This window comes from Belonocnema kinseyi, chromosome 2 (assembly GCF_010883055.1).
Source record: "Belonocnema kinseyi isolate 2016_QV_RU_SX_M_011 chromosome 2, B_treatae_v1, whole genome shotgun sequence".
In the NCBI taxonomy this organism is placed as follows: Eukaryota; Metazoa; Arthropoda; class Insecta; order Hymenoptera; family Cynipidae; genus Belonocnema; species Belonocnema kinseyi.
The window spans coordinates 45,244,711-45,268,522 of NC_046658.1; the positions used below are offsets into that span (position 1 = coordinate 45,244,711).

The window sequence follows — 23,812 nt, forward strand, 5'->3', positions numbered from 1 at the left end:
AGAAAATTGATTTTTTGAAAAAAGTAAAGGAGCCCAAAAATTTTTATTGCAACCCAAAAAAAGCCCAAAATTCTGAGCTATGAAAAATTCAAAAATTCGATTCTGGAGGTGCTAGCTTAATGTACCTATGGTTTTGAATAGAACAATGTGTATATTTCTATTAAAACCTCCTACATTCACACCTGAAATAATGCACGAGTTCATGTTAAAAATTAAGGGTTTCTATTCCTTCAAAATCTCTTGCAACATTTTTTCATTGAAAGGCACACTCTTCCCCTTTAATTTCGTTTTTAAACCGTTCAATTTCATTCATTTTTCTCTAAGTTATGAATTTTGGAAAAAAACTGTTTTTTCTATGAGTTTATTTGTTTATTGATAATTATATCAACAATAAATTTTAAAAAACACATATTGCAAAATTGTACCATTAAATAGAAGGTTCAAACAAGAACCATGAATTTTTTCAGATTTTTAGGAACACGTTTTTGATTTTTTTTAAGCATCAGCTCAAATCAACCCCCCCCCCCCCCCCCCCCGGTTAAGTGGTGCAAAAAAACCCTAAGTTTAACGGGTTAAGAGAATATTTAAAAATATATCAAAAGATTTTAAAAATCGCCAAAACAGAACCTGGAAGATTTCAAGGCAATATTTTTAAGTTTAAAGAATTAAACAACTTTTTTTGAACAATTGGAATAATTCTAAAGGATATTTAGAAGGTTTAAAAGTTTTAAAAAGATTGCCAAGAATTTAAAACAAAATATTAAATTTTTGAAGATAATGAAAAAAATATATTGAAGGCTTCAAGAAAATTAAAAACTTTTCTTAAGATTCCTGGGAAAATTTCTAATGACTTATTATTTTCAAAAATTAATTCTTCAAGAAAATTTAAAAAAATATCAAAACATTTCAACAGATTTCTAAAAATGTCGAAGAAAATCTGGAAGATTTAAGGACATCCTGTCAAATACAAAAATGATACCGTAAAAGCAAATAAATAAATAAACGTAAAAAATAAATATTTATTAGTAATTTTTAATTTATACTAACAATTATTTTCCCCTCAAATTATAATTTGTGTGAAGTTTTTTTCCTTTCTTGGTTAAAAAATCGTCTTTTTGTTTTGCAGATTAATATACTTTAGTTGAAATTTCACTAATTTGTTGAAAATTCATATTTTTTAGATGAATTCGACTCTCTTTTATTTGAAATGCAAATATTTTTAGTTAAAATATTAATTATTAAATTTTGTTTTTGAAAATTCATTTTTTTTGTCCGAAAATGTAACCTCTTGGTTAAAAATTGAACTGCTTTGTTGAAAATTACTTTTTGTTTGGTTGAAGATTCATCCTATGTAACCTTGAAAAAAAATAAACCTAAAAAATAGCTGCTAAAATGTTGTATTTTTCATTAAAAATGATTTGCCTCCTAATATCGAAAAACTAAACTATTGGCTATTCGATTTGTGAGTGTAAACCAGATCTCAATATTTCACAAATATTTCAATGATTTCAAGGATTCCACGACTTTAAGAGCGACCAAACCCTCGTAAAATTGTATTAAATTTTTCAATATAGATCTACAAACCTGCACTTTTAAGAGCCAACAATTGCGTTTCCGAAACATTCCTCGTTAATTCTGGAAAATTAGAAATATCCAGGAGTCCTGTGTGGCCTTTGGAGTTGACTAATTTGCTCTTTCGTTTGTCCAAAGTTACATTCATTGCTAGAGGTATTTTGGGTAACCCTGCGATTTCCATCGCCACAGCAATTGCTTCTGCGATTGCTTTTAAAGATTCTGAAAAATGTATTAATTAACATTTACCTAAAACAAGTTATATAACGATATGTCTCGAAAATATCGCAATAATGGTTGAAAAACTGATTGGTTTTTCATTACTTGAAGTTGATTCATACCTTCAATTTATAAATTTGAAAATTAAATCTACAAATCATCCCTCTTATTAAGTAAAATGATAGAAAATCTCACGCGAATTCTGAAAAACTTGATTTTTTTAATACTCTTGCGCGATTGAATTAAACTTTTTAAATTATCTGATACAATACATAGAAAATATAATATATGTTTTATGTTAGTCTTCAAGATTCCCAATTTTCAACAACTTTAGGTTGTGACAACGTTTTACGTAGCAAATCTTGAAAATTCGGAGCAGATTGTACAATTCTTAACATGTTTTTGTTACGTTCTGTTAGTGTTTTTTGTCAAAAATTATTGGTATTTTTGATTTAAAAAATCTGCCCGCTTGGCGGGCACATTCTCATTGTTCGCTCCGGTCGCAAGTTTGAGCGCCCCTAGGGCGCGCGATGGTTGAATCTCGGGCTTCGCGCTCGGATATTTGTTCTTTGCATTTGGAATGGTTCAATTACACTTTATCACAAAGATCTCTTTTAGATGGGAATATTATTATGCGTCTTCATATTATGAATTATATACCTAATTAAGTATAGGTTTTGTTCAATCTTTTTTCTCGTAACTTTCCTCGTTTTTCCACACATTTTTATTTTATTTTTTTATTTTCATTGTTACTTTTCACGAATAAAGCAAAAATTACGGGTCCTATCAAGAAGTGATTCTTAACAAAATTGTACATCTTTTTGAGGATAAAAATTTTGGTTGATTTATCTTTTTTCGTGTCCTACATAGTTTGACCACAAAATAAAATTTTTGATTTTTCATTATTTTTTATGCAATCGAAATTTAAATTTTCGATTTTTCAAGAAAATCCAAAATTTTGTTATGATAATCTTGTAGGGCTTTCAAAAGTAAATGTTTTTCTTCTCTTGACTTTTTTTCATATCGTGCGTTGTTTGGCTTAAAATTTTGATTTTCGGTTAATTGAAAAACTTTTGAAAATGCTATAACTCTGAGAATTTTCTTCTTATCGGGAAAAGTCACTATAAATAGCCGTACATAGAACTTTCAAATTCAGAAAAAAAGTGGTCTCAAAAACTTTCAAAACGCGCTCACTTTTTGAATTTTTATCAAAAATGGCTGGTTAATGAACTCGTCCTTTCTTTTAGGACCTAAAAAAAGTGTGCCAAAGATGGATTTGATCTGTTTATTTTTGCGAGAGTTATCATGTTTGCGGGTGGACAGACAGGCGCCATCGTAAAAACTTGATTTTCGGATTCAGGGGGTCTCGAAACTTGGAGATCCGTTGAAAAATTGTAATGTCAAATTTCCGACAATTCTAATACTTTCTCAATCATAAATGATGAGAATGTAAACATGGTATAATTTGAATAACATTTAGAACCTTTTAAAAATTTTAGATTATGTTAGGGTTTCCTAGCGGAAATGGTTATTTTGAATAAATAAATTATTAGAAAGACGACTTCCAACATACACAATTTAAGTTTATATTAGCGTTTTAATACAGAAATCCAGAGATCGGAATTTATAGTAAAAAATCATTCGATCATTCGATTTTGGAAGAATTTAAGGCCATGTTAACGTTCTTCATGCGAAATCTGTTATTCAAACAAAAATACTCTAATTAATTAATGAATTTTTAGTACTTTCTTTTACTATTTTTCGCCGAAAAATTCGGGATTTTTAATTAAAAAAATACCATTTTTCAGATTATCATTATTCTCCAGTTTATTCTTCAGTCGTTAAATTCCAAATTTTTGTAGAATTTTTATAATTTTTATAATTTTTTAAAAATAATTTTTATAATATTTGAAAAATAAATGGGTAACTTAGCGTTTTTTACCGGATATTTTAAATAAGAATAATTTGACTTCAAAAATTAAACTTACAATTTTACACAACTTTACTAAGGTTATATTAGCGTTTTTTCTCAGAAACTGGTATTTTCGAACATAAATACAATGGTTCGATTTTCTATAAATTGTATAAAAATATTATATGTTATGAATTTAAAATTTAATAAAAGATGTGCTATAGCCATATATACATCTAAATTAATTATGAAGTTCAACAAATATAAAAACCGTTGCCCTGGGTTCTCGTGCAAAAATGTTGTATGAATACTAATATTTATTTTTATTTTAAAATTGCGTAAGAAGAAACAGATGTTTCCTAGTGGAAAAAAAAACAAGTTCAGTGATTCGAATTTCGTACCTATGGCCTCTTCCTCATTTTTGATCACTATCGCCATGTTGTTAAAGAATCGTAAATTCGTACTGCGAAACATATGAAAATATCCATAATCGCTTTCTATTTTGTAACTGATTCTAACACAATAGTGATGTTTGTTTTTGAAAAGAGAGACAGTGTTTTCAGGTTGGCCACACTCCATCAAAACAATATCAGTGAGTGGAACCCTTTGGTAATTAGTTACTTTATCAATATGCTCGTCGTAATCAGCAACATAGTAACTATCGTGCGTTAAAATTAGAATGGTGTCTATTTCCGTCTCCGTCGGATCTCCAGTTCTGGAAAATCAAAAAGTGGCCAATTGAAAAGTAATACTGTAAAAGTAACAAATTAATGTAAGAATAAGAAATCAAGGTTAGAACTACATACACTGGATCAGCGTCAATCAGTCCCCAACTGCCAAGAATTGAATCCAGGTCGGGTATCAATAACTTTTTGCAATCTTCGATTAAGAGCTTTACATGAACTGCCGTCGCTGCATTGTCTTCTTCATCGGTGCGCTCTTGGAATATATCCTCGCTTACTGGATTACCCAGCATCATATCGATTGTTGCTTGTCTATAGACGTCCTTGAATCTATTCAAATAGTATCTGAAAAGCATCCAGAACTTCAGCACGTTTGAAGGAAGGAGTATTTTAGACAAGGAAAAACAGAAGCAGAGTAGGCAGATGTGTAGGAATATGAAATGAGTTTTTTAACAGGGTTGCTACAGAAGTCCGGTTTCAAACTTTTATGACTTTTCAAGATCAACGTTTGAAAAAAATCCAGGCAATTCTATTCAATTTCAACACATTATACTGCTCACAAAACGTACATTTTTGTAGATGATCGTAGAAAATGATAGATTTTGTTAAATTTCTACACAGAAAACTAGAGAATATGAAAATTCAAAATTTGTAATGAATAATTATAATTTTTGTGATTTTTTATGGACAATAAAAAGTTTTTATAAACAATTATAAAAATCTACACCACTTTATGAGATTTTGCGAAAACATAGAAAAATATATAACTTCATTATAAATGTTTAGTTTCTTTATGATTTTTAATCGTCTTTTTTATAGAAAATTATGAGTACTGTTAAAATTAACGAACCTTTACGATTCGCAAAAGCTAGTTACAGTTTGTAATATTTTTCTTTAAAAATTCCCAGTTTCTACACATAATTATTAATAAATACAATTTTCTGCGAATAAACCGGCAAATTTTCGACTCCAAGATGAAAGTTTGGTTTTTTTATCATTTTTAATAGGTTAATGTAGAAAATTATGATTTTCCACAACAATTACGAATTTATACAATCAATATGTATATGTAACTGCATATTTATATGAAAAATGAGGAATAAATAGAATCACAATATCATTAATTTTCTACAATCTTATATAAAAATTTTATCCTCGTAGAACGCTGTATGTTTTCGTAAACAATGCTTTCAGAATATTTAGATTTTATCATTTTGAAATTTTTGAAAACCAGCGAGAGATACATGAAAACTGACCAAATATTAAGGGTTTTTTGAAAGAGCTGATCCATGTCCACTCGGAAAAAACACAGTGCATCAATATTTGAAAAACTTTAAACAATATAAATTTAAAAACACATCATTTCTAGAAAGAAAAAACTGATGGTATATTGTGTGAATTGAAGAGAATCAAGACACACTATAACAATAATATTATTATAGAATGAAAAAATTATGGACTTATAATCATATTATTTATATTATTTAAGAAAAGAATTCGTATCACGAATCTTAAAATTTGTTGTGAAGTACTAAAATGATTATCAAGACTTTAAAATAGACGTGAATAAAAAAAATCCAGTCATCTTTTCAAAATTTCAACACTTTTTCAGGTCTTGTAGCAGCCCCGTTTCAAGGGTGAAACTCAAACCTTAAAAACAAATTCTCAGTCACAACAAGTTAAACAGTCATCATATAAAGTTTATAATAAATATCGAGAAAACTTTTGATAAAAAATTAAATTAGAAATAGGTTCCATTTAATGATCAGTGTTTAGCCGATTAAAAGTTTAAACAATTCAAACAGGTTCCACGTTTAACCGATTAGGTATTTAACCAAATTTAACCTACAGAAAAGCCTATTCAGTTAAGTCAGCACGGGTTGAAATTTCCCATCGTTTTCACATTCTTTTTTTTTAAATTTAAACTAACTTCAAATAGTTCAGTTTTCCAGGTTAATATTCAAAATAAGAGATAATTTACAATAACTGAACCAGGCCTAAAATGTTTTAAAAAAATTACTGAACACCCTATGTATGTGGACCCCCTCCCATACTCAAAAAAGAAACCAAAAAAACATGTTTTCAACTGTAAAGATAACCCGGGGAATAGGAGAATACATTTTTTAAAGCCAAATTGATGTGGGTACTAATTCATTCATCTGAAACGCTTTAATTTCCTAACATTCCTAATAAAAATATTGCACTTTCAACATAATAGATAAATTTTTAACCAAATAGTTCAATTTTCAACAAGAAAGATCAATTTTCAATCAAAAATATTAATTTGCTACAAAAGAGATGCATTTTTACATCAAAGAGACGAACTTTAATCTAAAAAAGATCAATTTTTTACCGAAACTGGAGTAGTTCAATTTTCAAATAAGAAAGTTAATTTTAAAAAAATACAAAATTCGGTCAAAAATATTTTTATTTTAGATCAATGATCAAATGAATAGTCTTCAACTAAAAAATATATTTAGCAACAAGGTAGTTAAACTTGCAACCAAATATTTAAATTTTCAAACAAAAAAGATGAATTCTCAGAAAAAGATGTAATAGTTGATGTTTTAACAAAAAATATTTTAACTGTAGATCAATATCAGTAGAATTAAATAAAAAAAGAAAACATCTTCAACAAAATAGTTCAATTTTTTAACAAAGAGGAAAAATTAAAACTAAAATGATAATCCTAAAAAAATATATATAAAAAAATAACATTCGCAACAAAGTAGTTCAACTTCTAAACAATAACGAAGTAGTTAAACTTGCTACCAATTTATTGAATTTCCAACCAAAAGTTATTGTAAATATTGTAAAGAACGCTCCTTCAACAAAATAGTTCAATTGTCAAACAAAGAGATACAATTTCTACTAAAATGATAATTCTCAACAAAAAAAAAAAGAATTTTTAACAAAGTAGTTAATCTTCAAACCAAGTCGTTAAATTTTTAACCACAATAGATAAATATTGATCCAAAAATGAAATAGTTGAATTTTCATCGAAAAAGATTAATTTTTGATAAAAAAAGAAAGGTTTTTCAAGAAAATAGTTATACTTTCCACTAAAAAGATGAATTTCTCAACTAAAATTATGAAACCTCAACTAAAAAATAATAGTTAGTGTTGGTTTTGGGGCTGACCATGACCATAAATTCAGTCTCGAAAATGTTTTGTCTCTCCCGCTCTGCTTTGTCACGCCTGAATGAGCACTAAACATCCTCCCAAAACTCCTCTCAGCCATCACCGCCGCACAGCGTCAATTATCGGAAACACTAAATCCAGATTCGACTGTACTCACCTTTCCAACCAAAAAAATTAATTTTAAACAAAAAATGTGATAATTTATATTTCTACCAAAAAACGTAATAATTGTCACAAACAGTTGAATTCAACAAAAACAGGAAGAATTTGTAACAATATACTTGTACTCAAAACATAATAGTATAGTAGGCTATTCAAACAAAAAATATTGATAATTTATCCACTAAGGAATAGTAGTTTAAATAAACATTAAAATTAATTTTTTATACTTTTAGAATATTATGTTATAAGAATGCAAATTTTTCGTACAAAAAAGTTTGTTTTTAACTAATTTTGTTTATTTTCCACTGAACACACGTTTGCCGGACTACGTAACATTTTAGACTATGAACTGTAGTTATTTTGAATAAAAAAAGAAGTTTAAAATGATGGAAAGTTTAACCGAATTAACTTTTCTAAATATAAAATGGCTAAACGCTTAAACGTAGAAATTACTCGAATTGTTCAAACGTTTAAACTTCTATTCTTTCTTTTAATTAAGTCAACTAGTCCAGTGTGGGTCAGTAAAAATGGATATTTATATGGAAGCCCAATGGAACGGGAATTTCGTTTAATTTTCAATGAAAAACCTGAAATTTGATAGAATAACGGTTATTCTTAATTTCCACAGGAGCAAATAATAAAACGTCTGCAATCATAAAAAATATCAATTATATTTTAGTTACAACGGACTATTTTTATTCGTATGGCCAAGAAAAAAAATGTTAAACCCAGGCATTTTTTCTGTGATAAAAGTGGCGACATTTAGTTTGTATAATTAAAGTTTGTAAAATTGATACCTTATCAGTTCGAATGTAAGATGAAGTTTTTTTAACCCTTAAAGTTGAACCTATTGAGATTAGAAAAGTTTCATTATATAACTCATTCATTATCAAACGGCTGAATTAAAAGTCCTTAAATGGAAATTATGTTAAGCTTCAATTCGGAAAATCAAAAATTCAGAAGAGTTCAATTTTTAACTGCTTTAATTTGCAGTTTGGTTTTGACTACTTGAAATAAAAAATCTTCATCTTTAAAAGTTTGAACTTTTTGATTTTAATGAATGGCAACAGTTTTTGCGAACCAGAAAAATATCTGGAAATTGAGTAGGAATTATTTCCGGCGATAAAAGTGGCCACTCTGTTTTAATCAAAATTGATAAAGTTATATTTTTGATATTATAATTGTGAAACAGCGTAGGTTTATGCTATTTTCGATGTTCATCAAACATCAACTCCTTCTTAAACCTTCAGTTGTAACTTTTTCAGTTTGCTAAGTAAAGCCCAGAAGCTGAATTATTCGGAATAATCGAATTAAACTTTTTTTCACTTAAACCAGTGCTCAGCCAGTCAGTTTTCGTAATTTTTCAATAAATTTTTGCAGAGAATGCACTTAGGAATGTCCGTAGACTGATAGAGCTAGATGAATTAAAAAATGTATTACAAAAATTATTTGTTTTTTCTGATGCTCGGCGCATAATGGAGTTCTCTAACTTCTCTAAGTTTTCTGAAAAAAATTGAGCCCAATCAAATTAATATTTAAAAAACTATTAATGTCACAAGCTTGGCTCTACAACCAGGACTGTAACGCGTTTCAGCTGTAATTCTTAATATAGTTAAACAGCGCCTAAGATAAAAGCGAATCAAGTAATCGGATAATATCAAAATATTATGAATAAATAGATAATATTACATAATACAAAATAATTGATTCATTTTATATCCAGCACAATAGAATGGTTCTATGTATGACCGCCAATTTTCCAATGCTTTAAGTACGTGGAATTGAAAGAAGTGGAAGGTCGAGAAAGTGCCAAAAATATTAAAAATGAAAATACATTTTTTTCTATTTTCAAATACTGCGAATTGAATTAAATTCTCGCTACAGTCAGCACGGGAGGTGCCAATCCCCTTACGCTTTGAGACATTAATCTTAAATATCAATTAGATTGGGCTAAAGTTTCCCAGGAAACTTCTTTTTACTGTAATTAACAACTTTCTCGCAGGAAGTTTTTCGTTTGCTGAAAATTCGCTCCATAAACGATACACTGAGAGGTACAGAAGTCCGACATGCGCCGAACGTCAGAAAATAATAAAAAAAATCCAGAACCAAATTTTTAAAATCCTTTTACTCTATCAGTCCAAGGAAATTCCAAAGCGCATTTCCTGAAAATGTTATCCAAAAATTCCCCAAACTAATTGACAGAGCACCGGTGGAAGTGAAAAACGAATTAAAATAGATTTAAAAAAGGCCGTTTTTTGTCTTTAATTAGGAAACTAAAATAGCTACAACTTTTGATCGAAAGAAAAAAGGATACGCAATGGAATTTAAAATTTAGATATAACCTTCAAAAATTAAAATTAGAAAATGTTTTTAAAAGCCTCCAGGGGTCTTCCTACTCTCGGCGAATTAATTTGATATGCCCGTATTTGATCTGGCATCTCATTTTTGGTCGAAAATACAATTGTTTTGTTGTTCATTTGTCTTTTTTTCCCTTTTGGATTAAAAATTAATTTTTTGATTGAACATTTAACAGCTTTTTGGTTGAATTTTAATCATTGTTAAATAATGGATGTTAAGGCTTGTCGGTATACTGGTCCAGCAATACTTGAACCAGTTTACCGACAAGACTTAAAATCAATTGTTTGAAGTCTTTACTGGTCGACACTTACTAACATCAGCTTCTAATTATTTTTGTTTGGAAATTCGATCACTTGGCTGGAAATAATTTGTTTTAATTAATATTTCGTGATTAAAAATTAACTTTATTTTTGAAAATTCACCTCTGCGGTTGAAAAATTAACCATTTTGTTGAGAACTCCACTTTTTTTGGTTGGCATATTAATCTTTTTAATTGAAAATTTCACTGTTCCATTTCTGGTTAAAAATTGATCTTTTTGGTTGAAAAGCCTAGTAATTCGTTGGAATTTCAGGTCTTTTGTTGAAAAGTCGTCTTCTTTGTCAGAAAATTAATCTTCTTGGTTGAAAATTGATCAGTTTGGTTAAAAATTGACCTTTGAAAATTTAACTATAACTTTGATGAAAGTGAAACTGTATTATTAAACATTTATTTCATGGGTTGAAGATTCATCAGTTGAATCAAGCATTCTTCTCTTTGGTCAAAGTATTAAGTATTTTGTAAAAATACGTTTTTTTTGGGCTACATTTTTTTATATGTTACTTTTGTGAAAAATTCCCCTATTTCCCCTGTTTTGGAAGTATTTTGGGCTGTGAAGTCTGAATCAGGGATATTAGTCAATGAAATGTTTCATTGAAGCATTTACAGTTTCATGACACAATGCCTAAAAGGATAAACGTAGAAATTATTCGAATTGTTTCAAAGTTTAACCAGTCAAGGACAGAGCATTAGTCCAACAAACTGCAATAGAGAAAATGGCAAGCAGGAGTTCGAGTTAGAGATAATTAAAAATGAAGATAGGGCTGAAATGGCCTGAAGCTACATACACTAAAAACTCGTGATTTTAACTGAAAAAATATTGTTTGATTACGAGATGATTGAGTTAACACAAGACGTAAACTTGCATTCGCAACACAGTCAACGAACCTTGTTAAATTATACATGGCAGTAGCATAAAGAATATCTGGATGAGTATTGAGTTGAAGTTCTATTTTTGGTGGTTTTGCGGGTATAAGTTCAAGACAACAATTATCGAGAATATCTAAATAATGTGACCAATCGATGTTCAGCTGGTCAGTGTCGATCGAATACCCTAGTGAGATGTCTATCGCCGCTTGACGTATGTCATCCAAAAAGTGTTGTTGGTAATATCTATATCGGAAAATGAGAGGAAAGTGTCAGGACTTTCTGGGAATTGCATCCAATTTATAATTCGAAAATTCGAAAAAAAGGGAAAAGCGAAGATTGTGCAACTCTTATTGAAACTTTTGAAAGTAATAAATGATACGTGGAGTGTAAGAGGAAATAGTAGAGAGGAGACGAAATTCTATCTAATCAATAATGTAGGAAAGCTAAATGAGGATTCATCTTCTTCGTAACGAATGAAAGTAAAAGAAGAAATTGCTGTAACTAGTTATTAAACTCACCTGTTTGCAGAATTCATTCCATCTTTCATTAACCCAGTGAACTTTCTTTCTCCAGTTCTCGTATAGTCACCCTAAAAATATACTTTTATTTATAATCAACGTTCTATGATAATTTGACAATTCACTGTAAAACTAAACTGGTACCTCACAATGGTCGTTTTAAGTGAGATTTAACTATTCTAAATCGAACAGTTTGAAGATTTCTGGTTGAAAAATTAAATCCACGCTATAATTTTTAGAATGCATCAATACATTTGCAAATGTTCCAAATTATATAATTTAAAATAAAAAACATTAAAAATTGTACGATTACACATTTTTTAAATAAAAACTTTAAAAATTAGAAGTTAAATTATTTTTACTTTAGAACGTTTCGAATAAATAATTGTAAATTCTTATTTATATACTGAAATTCAACCCTTTCAGTTAAAAACTAAAAGCGGAACAATTAAAATTGCAACGTTCAAAGTATAAAATAAAACTTTGAAATTTTTACGAGTCGAGTCTTCTTTTTAATTAAAAAATTTCAAAGCAGATTGTTAAAAATGGAATATTTTAGACTGAAACAATATTAAACATGTTTAAGAATTAAAAAATTTTCAAAATTGATAATGTAGTAAGTAATTAGTTTCACTACTAAGACGTTCGAATTGAAATATTTTAATTTTTAACGTTAAACTCCGTAAATTGCTTAACTTTAAACAAATGAAGAATTGTCTTGTAAAATCAATTATTAATCAACTTTTAATACTCGAGCCGTACAGTTCAATTGAAAAAAAATTGATTACTTTATATTCACAGTGGATCAACTTACAACGTTTTTTTATCCAAAAATTTCAGTAACAAACGCTTTTATAGTTTCTTTACACGAAAATGATACTTGAAAAAGAAAATTTTTAAAGTACAAGATTTCAGAACCACGCGTTGTGAATTGAATATGATTTCATAATTGACAAAGCCAAGAATGAAACTTATTTATGCTTTTCTTCAAAAATTTGTAAAATTCCCGTTTAAAAAAATACATTCAGTGTCATTTCCTCGTTTTCCGATGTAATAACCAACTTATAGATTTACGGATTTCACGAACCTTTAAAGCATTGGTTCCCGCGTATTGTTTGCTAATGATATCTCCATTATTAGCCCAAAGCAATTGAAAGGTTTGTCGAAGATTTGTGGGCAATGTGCCATCCGGAGGAATTAAACCAAGTTTCGAAAATTGCATTTCCATGACAGCTTTTCCTAACGCTGTTTGAATTACATTCGTTCTGTCTAAGCAATCTATGCAGTTTACACGAAATACTCCTTTTTGCGTGCAAATTGTTCCTTGCTTATCTCGCCAACAGTATCCCATGTCAGTTACGACACCAGCGAGTGCATTGATAAGAATTGATACGTTCTCAAAGTGCATTCCACGACTGCAGAAAAAATATATGTATTGCATTAACGAAAAAAAAAAAAATGTTTTTGGAGCCTTTAAGTATAATACACCAGACCCGCGGCTTAGGGCTCCGCGGTTTAGGCTTTCCTAGAATTGCTGGCCCATGCAGTTTCTCAGCTAGCGGGGTCAAGATAAGGTTATCAGTTGCGGATCGATAAAAGCGAGGTGTCTGGCTTTCGTTTGTGTGACGATTTTTTTTAATTCCGAAGGAAAATAGACACAGCGTTTTTCGTTCAAAGAGACGTCTGAGTTTGCAGGTCAAGTGAAAGCAGTTAGCTCGCGAAGCTTATTGGAACAATAAGGTTAGAAGTTATGAATACCAGACCAACCAAATTTTCAAAAACAAGTAATAATATGGCTTTGGCGGCTGCTCTGATAGAATGGTTTTAAAGAGCCGAGAGACAGAGGCCGCAAACGTCCGCAAACTTTTAAAGTAAGCAAGCAGGAAAAACATTCTTGTTTGGTCTTACGGATTGCTAACTTTATAATTATTCCTCAAGTTTAAATTACTATGTGTATTAGATAACAAAATGGACGAAATTGAACAAATATTTTTCATTACGGAGAAAAATCCAACAGAAATGGTTAAGACAGCCCTGACTGTTTACGTTTGGATTCCCCCGATTCATGGTCAAGGCTATTTGCAGGCAACTCTCGACACTGTCCTTAAACCGAGGGTTTGGTGTAGTTGAATTTATTAGAATTCTCACCAGTATTCATGAAAGTCAAAAATGGCGTATGTGAGATCTGGATGATTGTAATTAAGTACATGATTACTGTATGCGTCCCAAATTACTTTTTCTTTGCCTGCTTGCTCGACTAGATTAACTATACAAATAGGTCCATAGCAATTAAGCTCTTCCGTAAAATGTTTCTCGAAAGCGACCTGTGTTTCTGCTTCATCTGCAGATTATTATTAAAAAATGCTAATTTCGGTAAAGGATAAACACGAGTGATACTATGGGATTGAACCAAGTTTAAATGAAAGTTCTAAATAAATGGGATCATATGATTGTTTATGATAATATTGCACCACACGAAAATTTAAAGATTACATGAAAATAATAAGTAGGGCGCTTTTTGAAAAAAGTAGGTTTTTGTATTTAGTTGCTAAGAAATGGAAAATTTTTCATAAGATTAAATGGTAAATTGTTTTTTTTTTTAAATAGATTTTGTTGTATATGGTTTTCTATCACTTTGTGAATATAACAAGGTGAAAATGAAATTAATCGGAGGGGATTTTTTAGAAAAAAAAACTATATTTTTGTATTCAATTACTAACAAATTAAGAAGTTTTCATGATATTATGCGGTAAATATTTAATATTTTTTTATTAATTTTTTTTATTGATTTTGATTGTAACCTTACGGACATTTTAAGATAAAAATAAAAATAACCAGAAAGGTGGTTTTTGAAAATGGTCAATTTTTGTAGGGGAAAGTGTGGCTACACCGAAACTTTTTCGTAAGTCGTTTTTTAATTTAAAAAATAGTTTTTTGACATGGTCGGATCGAGAATTTAGTTGGCTTCTAAATGTTACTGATTATTCTGAACTATGATATAACTCAATTCTCAATCCAACAATTCCTAACACGTTGCCAAATAAAATGTTGGTACATTCTAACCCTATAATGAGAAGGTATTAATTTGATGCAAAATTGGACTTCGTCGGTTTTTAAAAAGGTGTCTCTTTATCTGGCAACACATTCATGTGTTGCGGCGGGTAATGTGGTGCGGCGGTCAATGGGGCGCATCCTCATTTACAGAAATTGATTGATTGATAGCGAGAGGTATTTACTGTACTGTATTTTTTATGTGTACTGTTTTGTATAGTGAAAAAATTTGCTCAATAAAGCTAATCACTCAATTCTTATTATAAAAAGTTATTATTGGTAGTTATGTGTGTATTTCTAAAGTGTCCAAAAAGTAGTGAAAAAGTACAGTAGCATCTTTCCGGACTAAAAAAAATAATATATAACGTTCAAGTTGCACACAATTTATAAGTAATTATTGAACCCATCATTCACTCGAAATTAATTTCATTGAACTCAGTAAACAACTTTTACTTCCCTTTCCGAAAATGCACTAAGAGCGCGCCACATTAGCCAACCAGGAAGGATAACTTGGTGCAGGCACACTTCTTGTGAAACTTGATAATCAACTACTCTAATAGACGTAAATTCAATAATAATCATACACATAGGTTAGATAAGATATTGATTTACGTGCTCTATATTATTTTACTACAGTTTTCAACATATTTAACTTTTAACGGAGCTTTTACTGCCATGTGCGCCACATTACCCGCCGCTCCCCTATACAAAATAAAAACACAATTTTCCATAAGCGTCGGAAAAAACTTATGACCACCGAAAACACTTTTTATGTCGTAAAATTTACCATGTTATGTAGAATGTCAAGAAACTCTTTCGATAAAATTAGGGCATTAGGGCCCACTTTTATTTAAAAACTAAAATCGCACGGTTTAGATTTTTCTTTATAAAAGCAAGTGTCGGCTTAGTCCAACTCTCCCCTATTTAATTAAATTGAAACTATTCTGCACATCTAATTGAAAGCTGTATTATTGACATATCTTTAATACCATAATAAGACATGATTTATTGAATATAAATATCAAAGAAATAGTGTTTCTTCACGGGAATTTTAAAATGTATACTACTTTTAAATATTATAACTGACGTACTCCACAATAGAAAAATTTGTTTTTGAAAAACTTTGAAAGAAAACGAGATTCAATCAAAAAAAGTGTTAACCAATATTTCACATATAATATTGCAATAATTTCTTCATTTCTTGGTCATTATGTATACAAACCAAATTTTCTCCAGAAAAAAACTTCCGATTATTTTAATTTTCAATTTGAAATATTTGTTGGGGTAAAGACATTCGCATTCAACAGAAAAATGGATTTAAAATATGTTAAACAATCTTACAGTTATTAAATATAAAAATCGAGTTAAATAGAAGCTTCTAGTGTCTTCCCTGGGGGTTTACATTTTTCTTGTACTACTCTCCTATTCCTTTACACACCCGCGACCCACTATTTTGGTAGTGGAAGGGGGACCTACAGTTTAAGGTGGGTTCCGAACCACCAAGAACAACAGATTTAAATACTTGATAACTTTTTTCTGCAGAAAGTCTAGAAGCACCGGAGCAATAACTCTCCAGAGATGAACAATTTCCTTGCCAGGTTAGTGTCCACCGTGTGTGCCGCCGAGGCTCTTACAGAGTACGAGGCGGGAATCGAACCTGCAAGTCGACGGAGTGGGTCTAAAGCGTCTACAGTGACCATCCCCCCATTTGATAAAAACCCAGCTTTTTTCGCAAAAAATACCATTCCGACTATTTTCATTTAATTCTTAAAACATTTGTGACGAAACAGACAACATTCAATTAAAAACCTCGATTTAAAAAATGGTGACCAATATTTACCATATAGTCTTACGATAATTTCTTAGTATTTAAATACAAACCAGAGTTTTTTCTAAAAATACCACTTCGATTATTTTGTTTATTATCTTGATACATTCGTGAGGTGATAGAAAACCACATTCAATGAAAAAATCAATAACAACATTTTTAACGAATATTTAACATACAATATTTTTTGAAAATGTCTTAAGCTCTTAGTGATTAAATGAAAAAAATCGTCTTTTTCCAAAAAGCAACTGACCCATTTATTTTGTTTTTATCTTAAAATATTCGTGGGATGTCATATTACCATTAACAGTAAAAAGAATCCCAATTACTTGGAAATTAATTTTAAACTTGCTGCAGCCCAACTGTGGTGAATTTTAAATCAAATTCGTAACTTGAACAATTTTAAATTGTACCATTCATTCTAGATTAAATTACCTTTGTCTATTCGAGGCGGTGGTTTATATTTATAACCAGGTTGTGACCAATAAACAGGGACACTTCCTCGAACTTGAACAAGGGATACTTGATGATCATGGTACCAAACTAATTGTTCAGTCTCGACGTAATTCGCACACTTGCCTTCTTCATCGACTCCACGTCTTTTATATCTTTAATGATAAATTGTTTTAAAAAAGTAGTTAGTTACCTTCATAGTATTCTGATATTAGATTGACCAGGATGTCTACCAGATGGATGGTTTAAAATTCCCATTCGATCCTTAATTTTTTCCGGTCAATTAAAAAGACTTTATAGGGTCTAAATTATTTCAGACGATTTTTAAACATTTTAAGACACTTATTAACATTTTAAAAGGTTTACAAGATTTCTGATTTTGAACGAGAATTTTCGGAAAAGAATTATCATTCTGAGTTGGAACATCAGATCACTTGTGGTCATAAGAATCACAATTTGGATTTGGGATAAAGAGTTGTAATTCTGAATTTAAACAGGGATTTTTTTCAATTTCCTTCTAAAACAGCATAAAAATTATTTTCCAAAATGTCCCGTTCCATCTTAAAAATTACCTGATCCAAGAAAAGTTACAATTCTATACGAAGTTCCCTGTTCCAAAGTCAAAATTATCATTCTATACGGGATTTTTTTTATATTCGTTTATTTATTTACCATCCGAAACTCAGAATTATAGTACGTTTAAAAATATTCGACACCAAATCAGATTATTACACTCATTCCCAAAATTCCCTGTCCGCAGTCTCAATTAAACTTATGTAAAAAATGTTCTATCATAATTCAGAAATATAGTAATTCCCTTTTTCCAAAATTTGTAAGAGGAAAGTTTCAAATTGTGACAAATTTTAAAATAGAACAAGGAATTTTCTTATTTCCTTCTTCTAAATCAGAATAAACATTTTTTCTCAAAATTTACATTCCATGTAAAAAAATTTCCTGTTCCAAGTTTAAAATTCTATGTTCCCAGATTTTTATTCTATTCTCAGTATATTATAATTCTTTTCGATAATTCCCTATTCCAAGTCAAGATAATTGTCATTCTTTACGCGATTTTTTAAATATTTTTTTTATCTATTCCCTGTCCAAACTTAGAAAAATATATAGGTTGGAAAATTATCCGTCCCAAATTTGATATCATAATTCTTTACTGAAATTCCCGGTCCTGCCTTAGAATTATAATTCTTTTAGAACATTCTCTATTCCAAATGAGAATTATAATGTTTTCATAAATTCTCTATTTCAAGTCAGAATTAGATTAATAAAATACACGAAATCAAACTACTCTTAATTTTCAAATTAGTCCATTCCAGGTGTTTTTTCAGTTGTTTCGATGTCCCAGTCAGGTAGACACCCTGATTATAAGATAATTGGCCAATATAAAATTTTAAGAAAAAATATACCGAGTTCCAGCTCGAAATCTACTTCTCCTGGATATTATCGCCAAGTTAAATATTTCGTGTTGAGGTTGGTCATCGAACCCTACTTCTACTTTGCACTTTTCTATCTGTACATATCCTTGAATTATTGGTAAGATCCAGCAGTCCGCTTTCTCAGTCTGAGAGACAAAAATAATTATTTTTAATATAAAATCCTGTGACCCAATCAAATATTACAAAAACAAATAAAGGAGACTTTAACCTTCAGATTGAAGAGATCTAGCAGCATGTGCTTATTCCAAAAAAACCTATCGTCTACTTTTTTCCAAAGAGGCTGATTTAGATCCTTTTTATCTCGCTGAATTTCTCTAGCACACTGTCTTTGTAAGGAATTTGTAATGTCCCCAGTTTGACAAAAAAAGAAAGAATCCGTTTCTGTGAATATTTTGTTTAACTCTTCTAAAATTCGCTTCTCGAATTTCTCTTTATCTTTGACTCCACTTCGTTTTGTTACTGTAGATTTGACCTAATTTTGCAAAAAGAAAGTTTAGTATCAACTGGTATGCGACTCTATAATTGTCCATTAATTAAATACGTATTTCAGAATTTTCCGTGTAATATTTTTTTACCTGAGAAGTGGCAAGGGCAGCGGCTTGTTGCGTTGTATTTTTTATAGTGTTAGTAGCACTTTTAATTGTGCCCCAAGTTTTGGCAAACCCAGCTTTCTGGGTTACATCAAACATTCCACCCACTTTCTTTTTTGGTACATTTTGGTGCTTTTTGCAAGGAAGTAGCCCTATGTCTGTATTTTCAGACAGTAGATTCAAAAAAGCGATCGATTTTATTTTGTAGACCACATGCCCTCCATGCAATTCTCCAACCGAGGCGACTTCTTTTATTAACATCAAACGAGGTTCTAGAACTGAAGTTTGTTCGATTTTCCCCACAATTCCGTAAAAGAATCCAAGGCATTCTAAGTCTAATGCACTTGCCCATTCCCAATCTACAACAATTATGATTTTGATTGAATTATCAAATTTTTCAATACAAAGACCGAATGTTTCAGCTAAAAAATATATTTTAAAGAAATGTATACTTGGTTATTCAAATCTAAACACAGAAAGAAAATTTGGTAGCGTTTCAGGTCAACTTTAAAAAAATTACCAGGTGAACATTAAAATTATCCTCGAAATTTGAACTCGAATAAATTTCGTCATTGTATTGTTGGCAATATAATTTCCAGAAAATTTTGTTTTCACTAATGGCGGAAATGATCTACATTCCTGTTTTTGAGCTGTTTCTGAAGTCCTTTAATTTTTATAATATTAACATGCTATTTTTTCCTTGTAAAAGCACGAAAGGGAATAAAATTATGCGTTTAATAAGCCCAAATTAAATGCAAAATGTTAATTTTATAAAATCATATTGTCAAAAAAAGTCTCCAAAGTGTTCTACTAATCTGTTAAGGAATTTTTAGAAAATTATACCTAGATTCTGCCTCGGGCTTAAACTCGCTGCAAAAGGTCCGCAGAACTTTGAAAAATATTGATTATTTTTAAAGATATTCCAATTTTTCAAAAACATCGAAATTTGACATTTTCTTGCAATATATTTTTATTTAATTGATATTTTGCCTTTAACTTGGGCTTATTAGACGCGGAATTTTGTTAAATTTCATGCTATTATGAGGGGAGAAAGGCAAGTTATTATTTTAAAAAAAATAGTCACCTTAGCAACAGATTAAAAAATAGCAGAGCAGGTAATTTCCGCAATTTCTCATGTACAGTTGAGATAAAAAATAATTCTTTTTTTAATATGGTCAAAATGATTAATATGGAATGGTAAAAAAAGTGAAAGGTATACGTATCCCGTGCTAATTAGAATCGGTAGAATGTAACTTAATCAATTCATATTAATCTGAATTTGCAAAACAAGCAGAAAAGTACTAAAATAATTATTCAAACTTCGAAAAGAATTGGCAAAAAAAATTTCCAGACACTTTTTTAAAGTTCCAGGACTTTTCCAGGTTCTTTTTCCGAATTCCAAGACTACTCTAGAATTGCAGCAAGGAAAGCCGCACACAGCAGTCAAAAACAAGAATTATTAGACAACAATTTTAAGGCCCTCAAAATCTTCGATTGTTCAATTTAATTTTGCGCACAAAAATGTATGAACAAATAGTTTTAAAATAAGCAATTTTAGGAATGTGATATTTATCTAAAAGAAAATTGCTTGAAAAAACTCGTCGCTGATAAGATCAGTACTTAAAAAGCATCAGTAGTTGAATGAGTTTACAAATTAATTGTGTTAAACAATTTACTTTTAAGAATTCTTCGATATATCACTTCAAGGTAGAAAAAGTATTGTTTGGTCTTCAGATCATGGTAATATAATATTAAAATGGTATTAGCGACGACAAATTTTCATAATTGGAAAATTTACAAACAAGTTATAAAACTTACAAATAATTATTTGACCTATTAGGTTTCACGAGAAGACCAACTGACATAGTACAAACATTAATACTGGTATCAAAACATTTAATTGAAAGATGATTTTTAATGAAAAATAAATTTGTTTAAAAATATCAGCTTGGAAAAAAATAATAGCATCATTCGATTCTATGGAGAACATTTCATAGAATGAAATCAGGCAGTTATTCGCACACTTTGCAAGCATTTGTTTTAAAAATAGTATGCGATACTAGTGCGTGTAGGTGATTTACAAGTTGTTCATACATTTCCAAATTATAACAATGTTTCGCTATTAATACCATTATAATAATAAATTACAACCATTTTAAAACTGAATAATTTATTTTCTACGATAAACTGATATACTAAAAAATTGGTTTAAATACATTCTTAATAGCAATTCAATTGTACAATTATTTTATTATTTATGTTCCTCAAGTATATCTCCATTAATCCTAATCAATAACAAGTTTAGTTAAGCAATTTTCTTTCAGATAAAAAAATCATTTAAGATTGCTAATTTTGTCTATATATGTTTATATAATATTGCACACAAAATTAAATTATAAAAGTATAGAATTTGAGGACCTTAAAGAATTTATTCTGAAAATGTATACAAAAAATGACTTCAAAATCTCTCAAGAAATAGAGCCTGTAGACTTGTAGATGATTTATGAAAAGTAAATTCCTCGTTTTTACCACTGTGCAGCAGTTTCTATATTGAATCAACTTCAGGAAACATTAAGAAAATTTGGAACTCTATGTTGTATTTCCATCTTTCAATGGAATTTATATAATTAAAATCGCCAAACTTTCAAAATAGGATAGAATTATTCAATTCACTAAAACTTTTTATTGCAACACAATATATAAATTTAATATTAATTCCAGTTTTTTTAATAGTATTTCAGTATTAACCTGATTATCTTACTTTTCTTTATTTTTTCTCTCGACATATTTTTAATTTAATAAAACTGTGATTTTAATAAAAATAAAAATTTCCGGTTCTTTATCGCGGCTCAGCAGCCACTTATCAAATCATTCTAACCAGCGAATAAGAACAAAAATAAAGTTTAAAATGGTAAATAAAGTGCTCGAAAAAGGAAAAAAATGTCCTCGTAAAAAACCATAGAAGAATAACATCACGAAAATATGTTTCTAGGAATAGAACATCTATACTTAAAAACTAATCAGGTATGCTCTTTTTCGATATCTGGGAAAATGTCAACCAGAGAATTGGGACACGCAAATAAGAAATATATTTAGCATGAAAATTCTAAATATTGCTCATTGAGATCTCGCCAGCAATTGCACTTTACGTAAATATAATTAATACTTAATTTTATCAAAAATATTGTATCACATTCTTATGCAAGTGATGAGCTTTCGGAAGCAAGAATCTATAAACCCAAACGTTCCAGTAACTTGGTACTTGAATTACGAACAAAGAAATACGCCTTCCGGAATTTTTGATTCTGTTATAGATTGACATGAAGCCTAACAGCTGATTAAATTAATGATAAATCTCTCTCGAAGAGCAATGTTAGAATAAAAAAAAGTACAATTAGAAAACAATAACAAAGCGACAAGATGTCACTAGATCTACTGTTTTTTAAAGTAGATACGTCCATTGTACAACCTAATTTTTTGATCCGTTTTAAACAAAAGCGTTAAGATGCCCAGAAGTTTGAAACATTTTAAAGAATTGCGAAAAAGGAGTATATTTAAAATTAATTTTTAAGGAAGAAATCTTAATGATCACCTAAAAACTTACCCGATTTAGCGGAGAGCTCACCAGTAAATTTTTCACACCACAGACTATGCCTCTCTTTTACGAAGATGTAATGTGTATCTGTACGAAAGAGCTCCATTTCGTTAATACACTACAATACGATTTTTTAATTATTTTGTCAATATTCACGCTCGACATGAGTGACATTTGCACTTTTCGTTTTCGAACACACTTCTTCTACAGATGACTTATCGCCATCTTGCTTTTGTTCTTGTAAAATCGTCCGATAGGCGGCGCTAATGTTGAATTAAATATTTTTCAAATCATTCACATTTTTACTTAAAAAGAAAAACCCTGATTAACGGATTTATTACTGACATATATAGTGTTTTAAAATTTCATGAAACTCTTTTAGAGACGTTTTAAAGTTTTAAACGCTTTAAATATTAAGGCGGGAAAATTTAAAAAGATTAAAAAAATGTTATGTATTAAATTTAAGCTTTTAATTATGTATTAATATGTAATAATATTATTATCAATGATAATATTAAAACTGTAATGTATTATAAATATAATAATAAATATTGAATCCTGTATCAACATAATGCTATTAGAGAGCATAAAACGTTGCCAAAATTTCTAGTTTACTAAGCTAATATTGATAAAGTATTAAGAATATATAAAAAGTCCTGTTTATTTTTATCGCAGGCTACACATTCGTTCCGAATATTCCCTTCTTTTCATATTTTTCTCGTTTTGAACTGAATCAATACAACCCAACAAGAAAATACAACTATTTTTCGTTGTAAGTTCATACTTTTTGCATAAAACGTTACTGTTTATTTTTTTTAATAAAAGTATTTTTTGGTTTAAAACACCATTTTTACATTTCCGTTGTTAATTCGTCTTTATTGTTGAAAATTCAATTATGTACCATGTTGAATTCAATATGCAACCAAATTTGGACAAAATGAATGTTTCAATCAAAGAGATGAATTTTGAATAAAGTAGTTCATCTTTCAACCCAGTTAAATTTTCAAAAAACAAAAAATGAACTTTCAACCAATATGATTATATTTTTACTAAGAAAGACTACCTTTCAACAAAATGTCTGAATTTTTAAACAAAT

General features: G+C 29.5%; 1 protein-coding gene across 2 annotated transcripts in view; it reads right to left on the reverse strand.

Moving 5' to 3' along the window:
- The window catches only part of LOC117167254 (phosphatidylinositide phosphatase SAC2), a 30,981-nt gene extending 8,055 nt beyond the window's left edge, over positions 1-22,926 (reverse strand). The window contains exons 1-12 of one of the 2 annotated variants that reach the window (XM_033352055.1): positions 22,726-22,822; positions 19,107-19,480; positions 18,740-19,003; positions 18,502-18,656; positions 17,066-17,238; positions 13,900-14,092; positions 12,839-13,166; positions 11,752-11,822; positions 11,252-11,476; positions 4,510-4,731; positions 4,105-4,418; positions 1,585-1,794 (exon numbers count right to left, since the gene is read on the reverse strand). In XM_033352055.1, the coding sequence (XP_033207946.1) occupies positions 1,585-1,794; positions 4,105-4,418; positions 4,510-4,731; positions 11,252-11,476; positions 11,752-11,822; positions 12,839-13,166; positions 13,900-14,092; positions 17,066-17,238; positions 18,502-18,656; positions 18,740-19,003; positions 19,107-19,480; positions 22,726-22,822 (2,626 nt within the window). Of the gene's footprint in view, positions 1-1,584; positions 1,795-4,104; positions 4,419-4,509; positions 4,732-11,251; positions 11,477-11,751; positions 11,823-12,838; positions 13,167-13,899; positions 14,093-17,065; positions 17,239-18,501; positions 18,657-18,739; positions 19,004-19,106; positions 19,481-22,725 lie in introns of both variants that reach the window. The other variant, XM_033352056.1, reaches the window with a different exon arrangement.
- Positions 22,927-23,812: the final 886 nt, after the last annotated feature.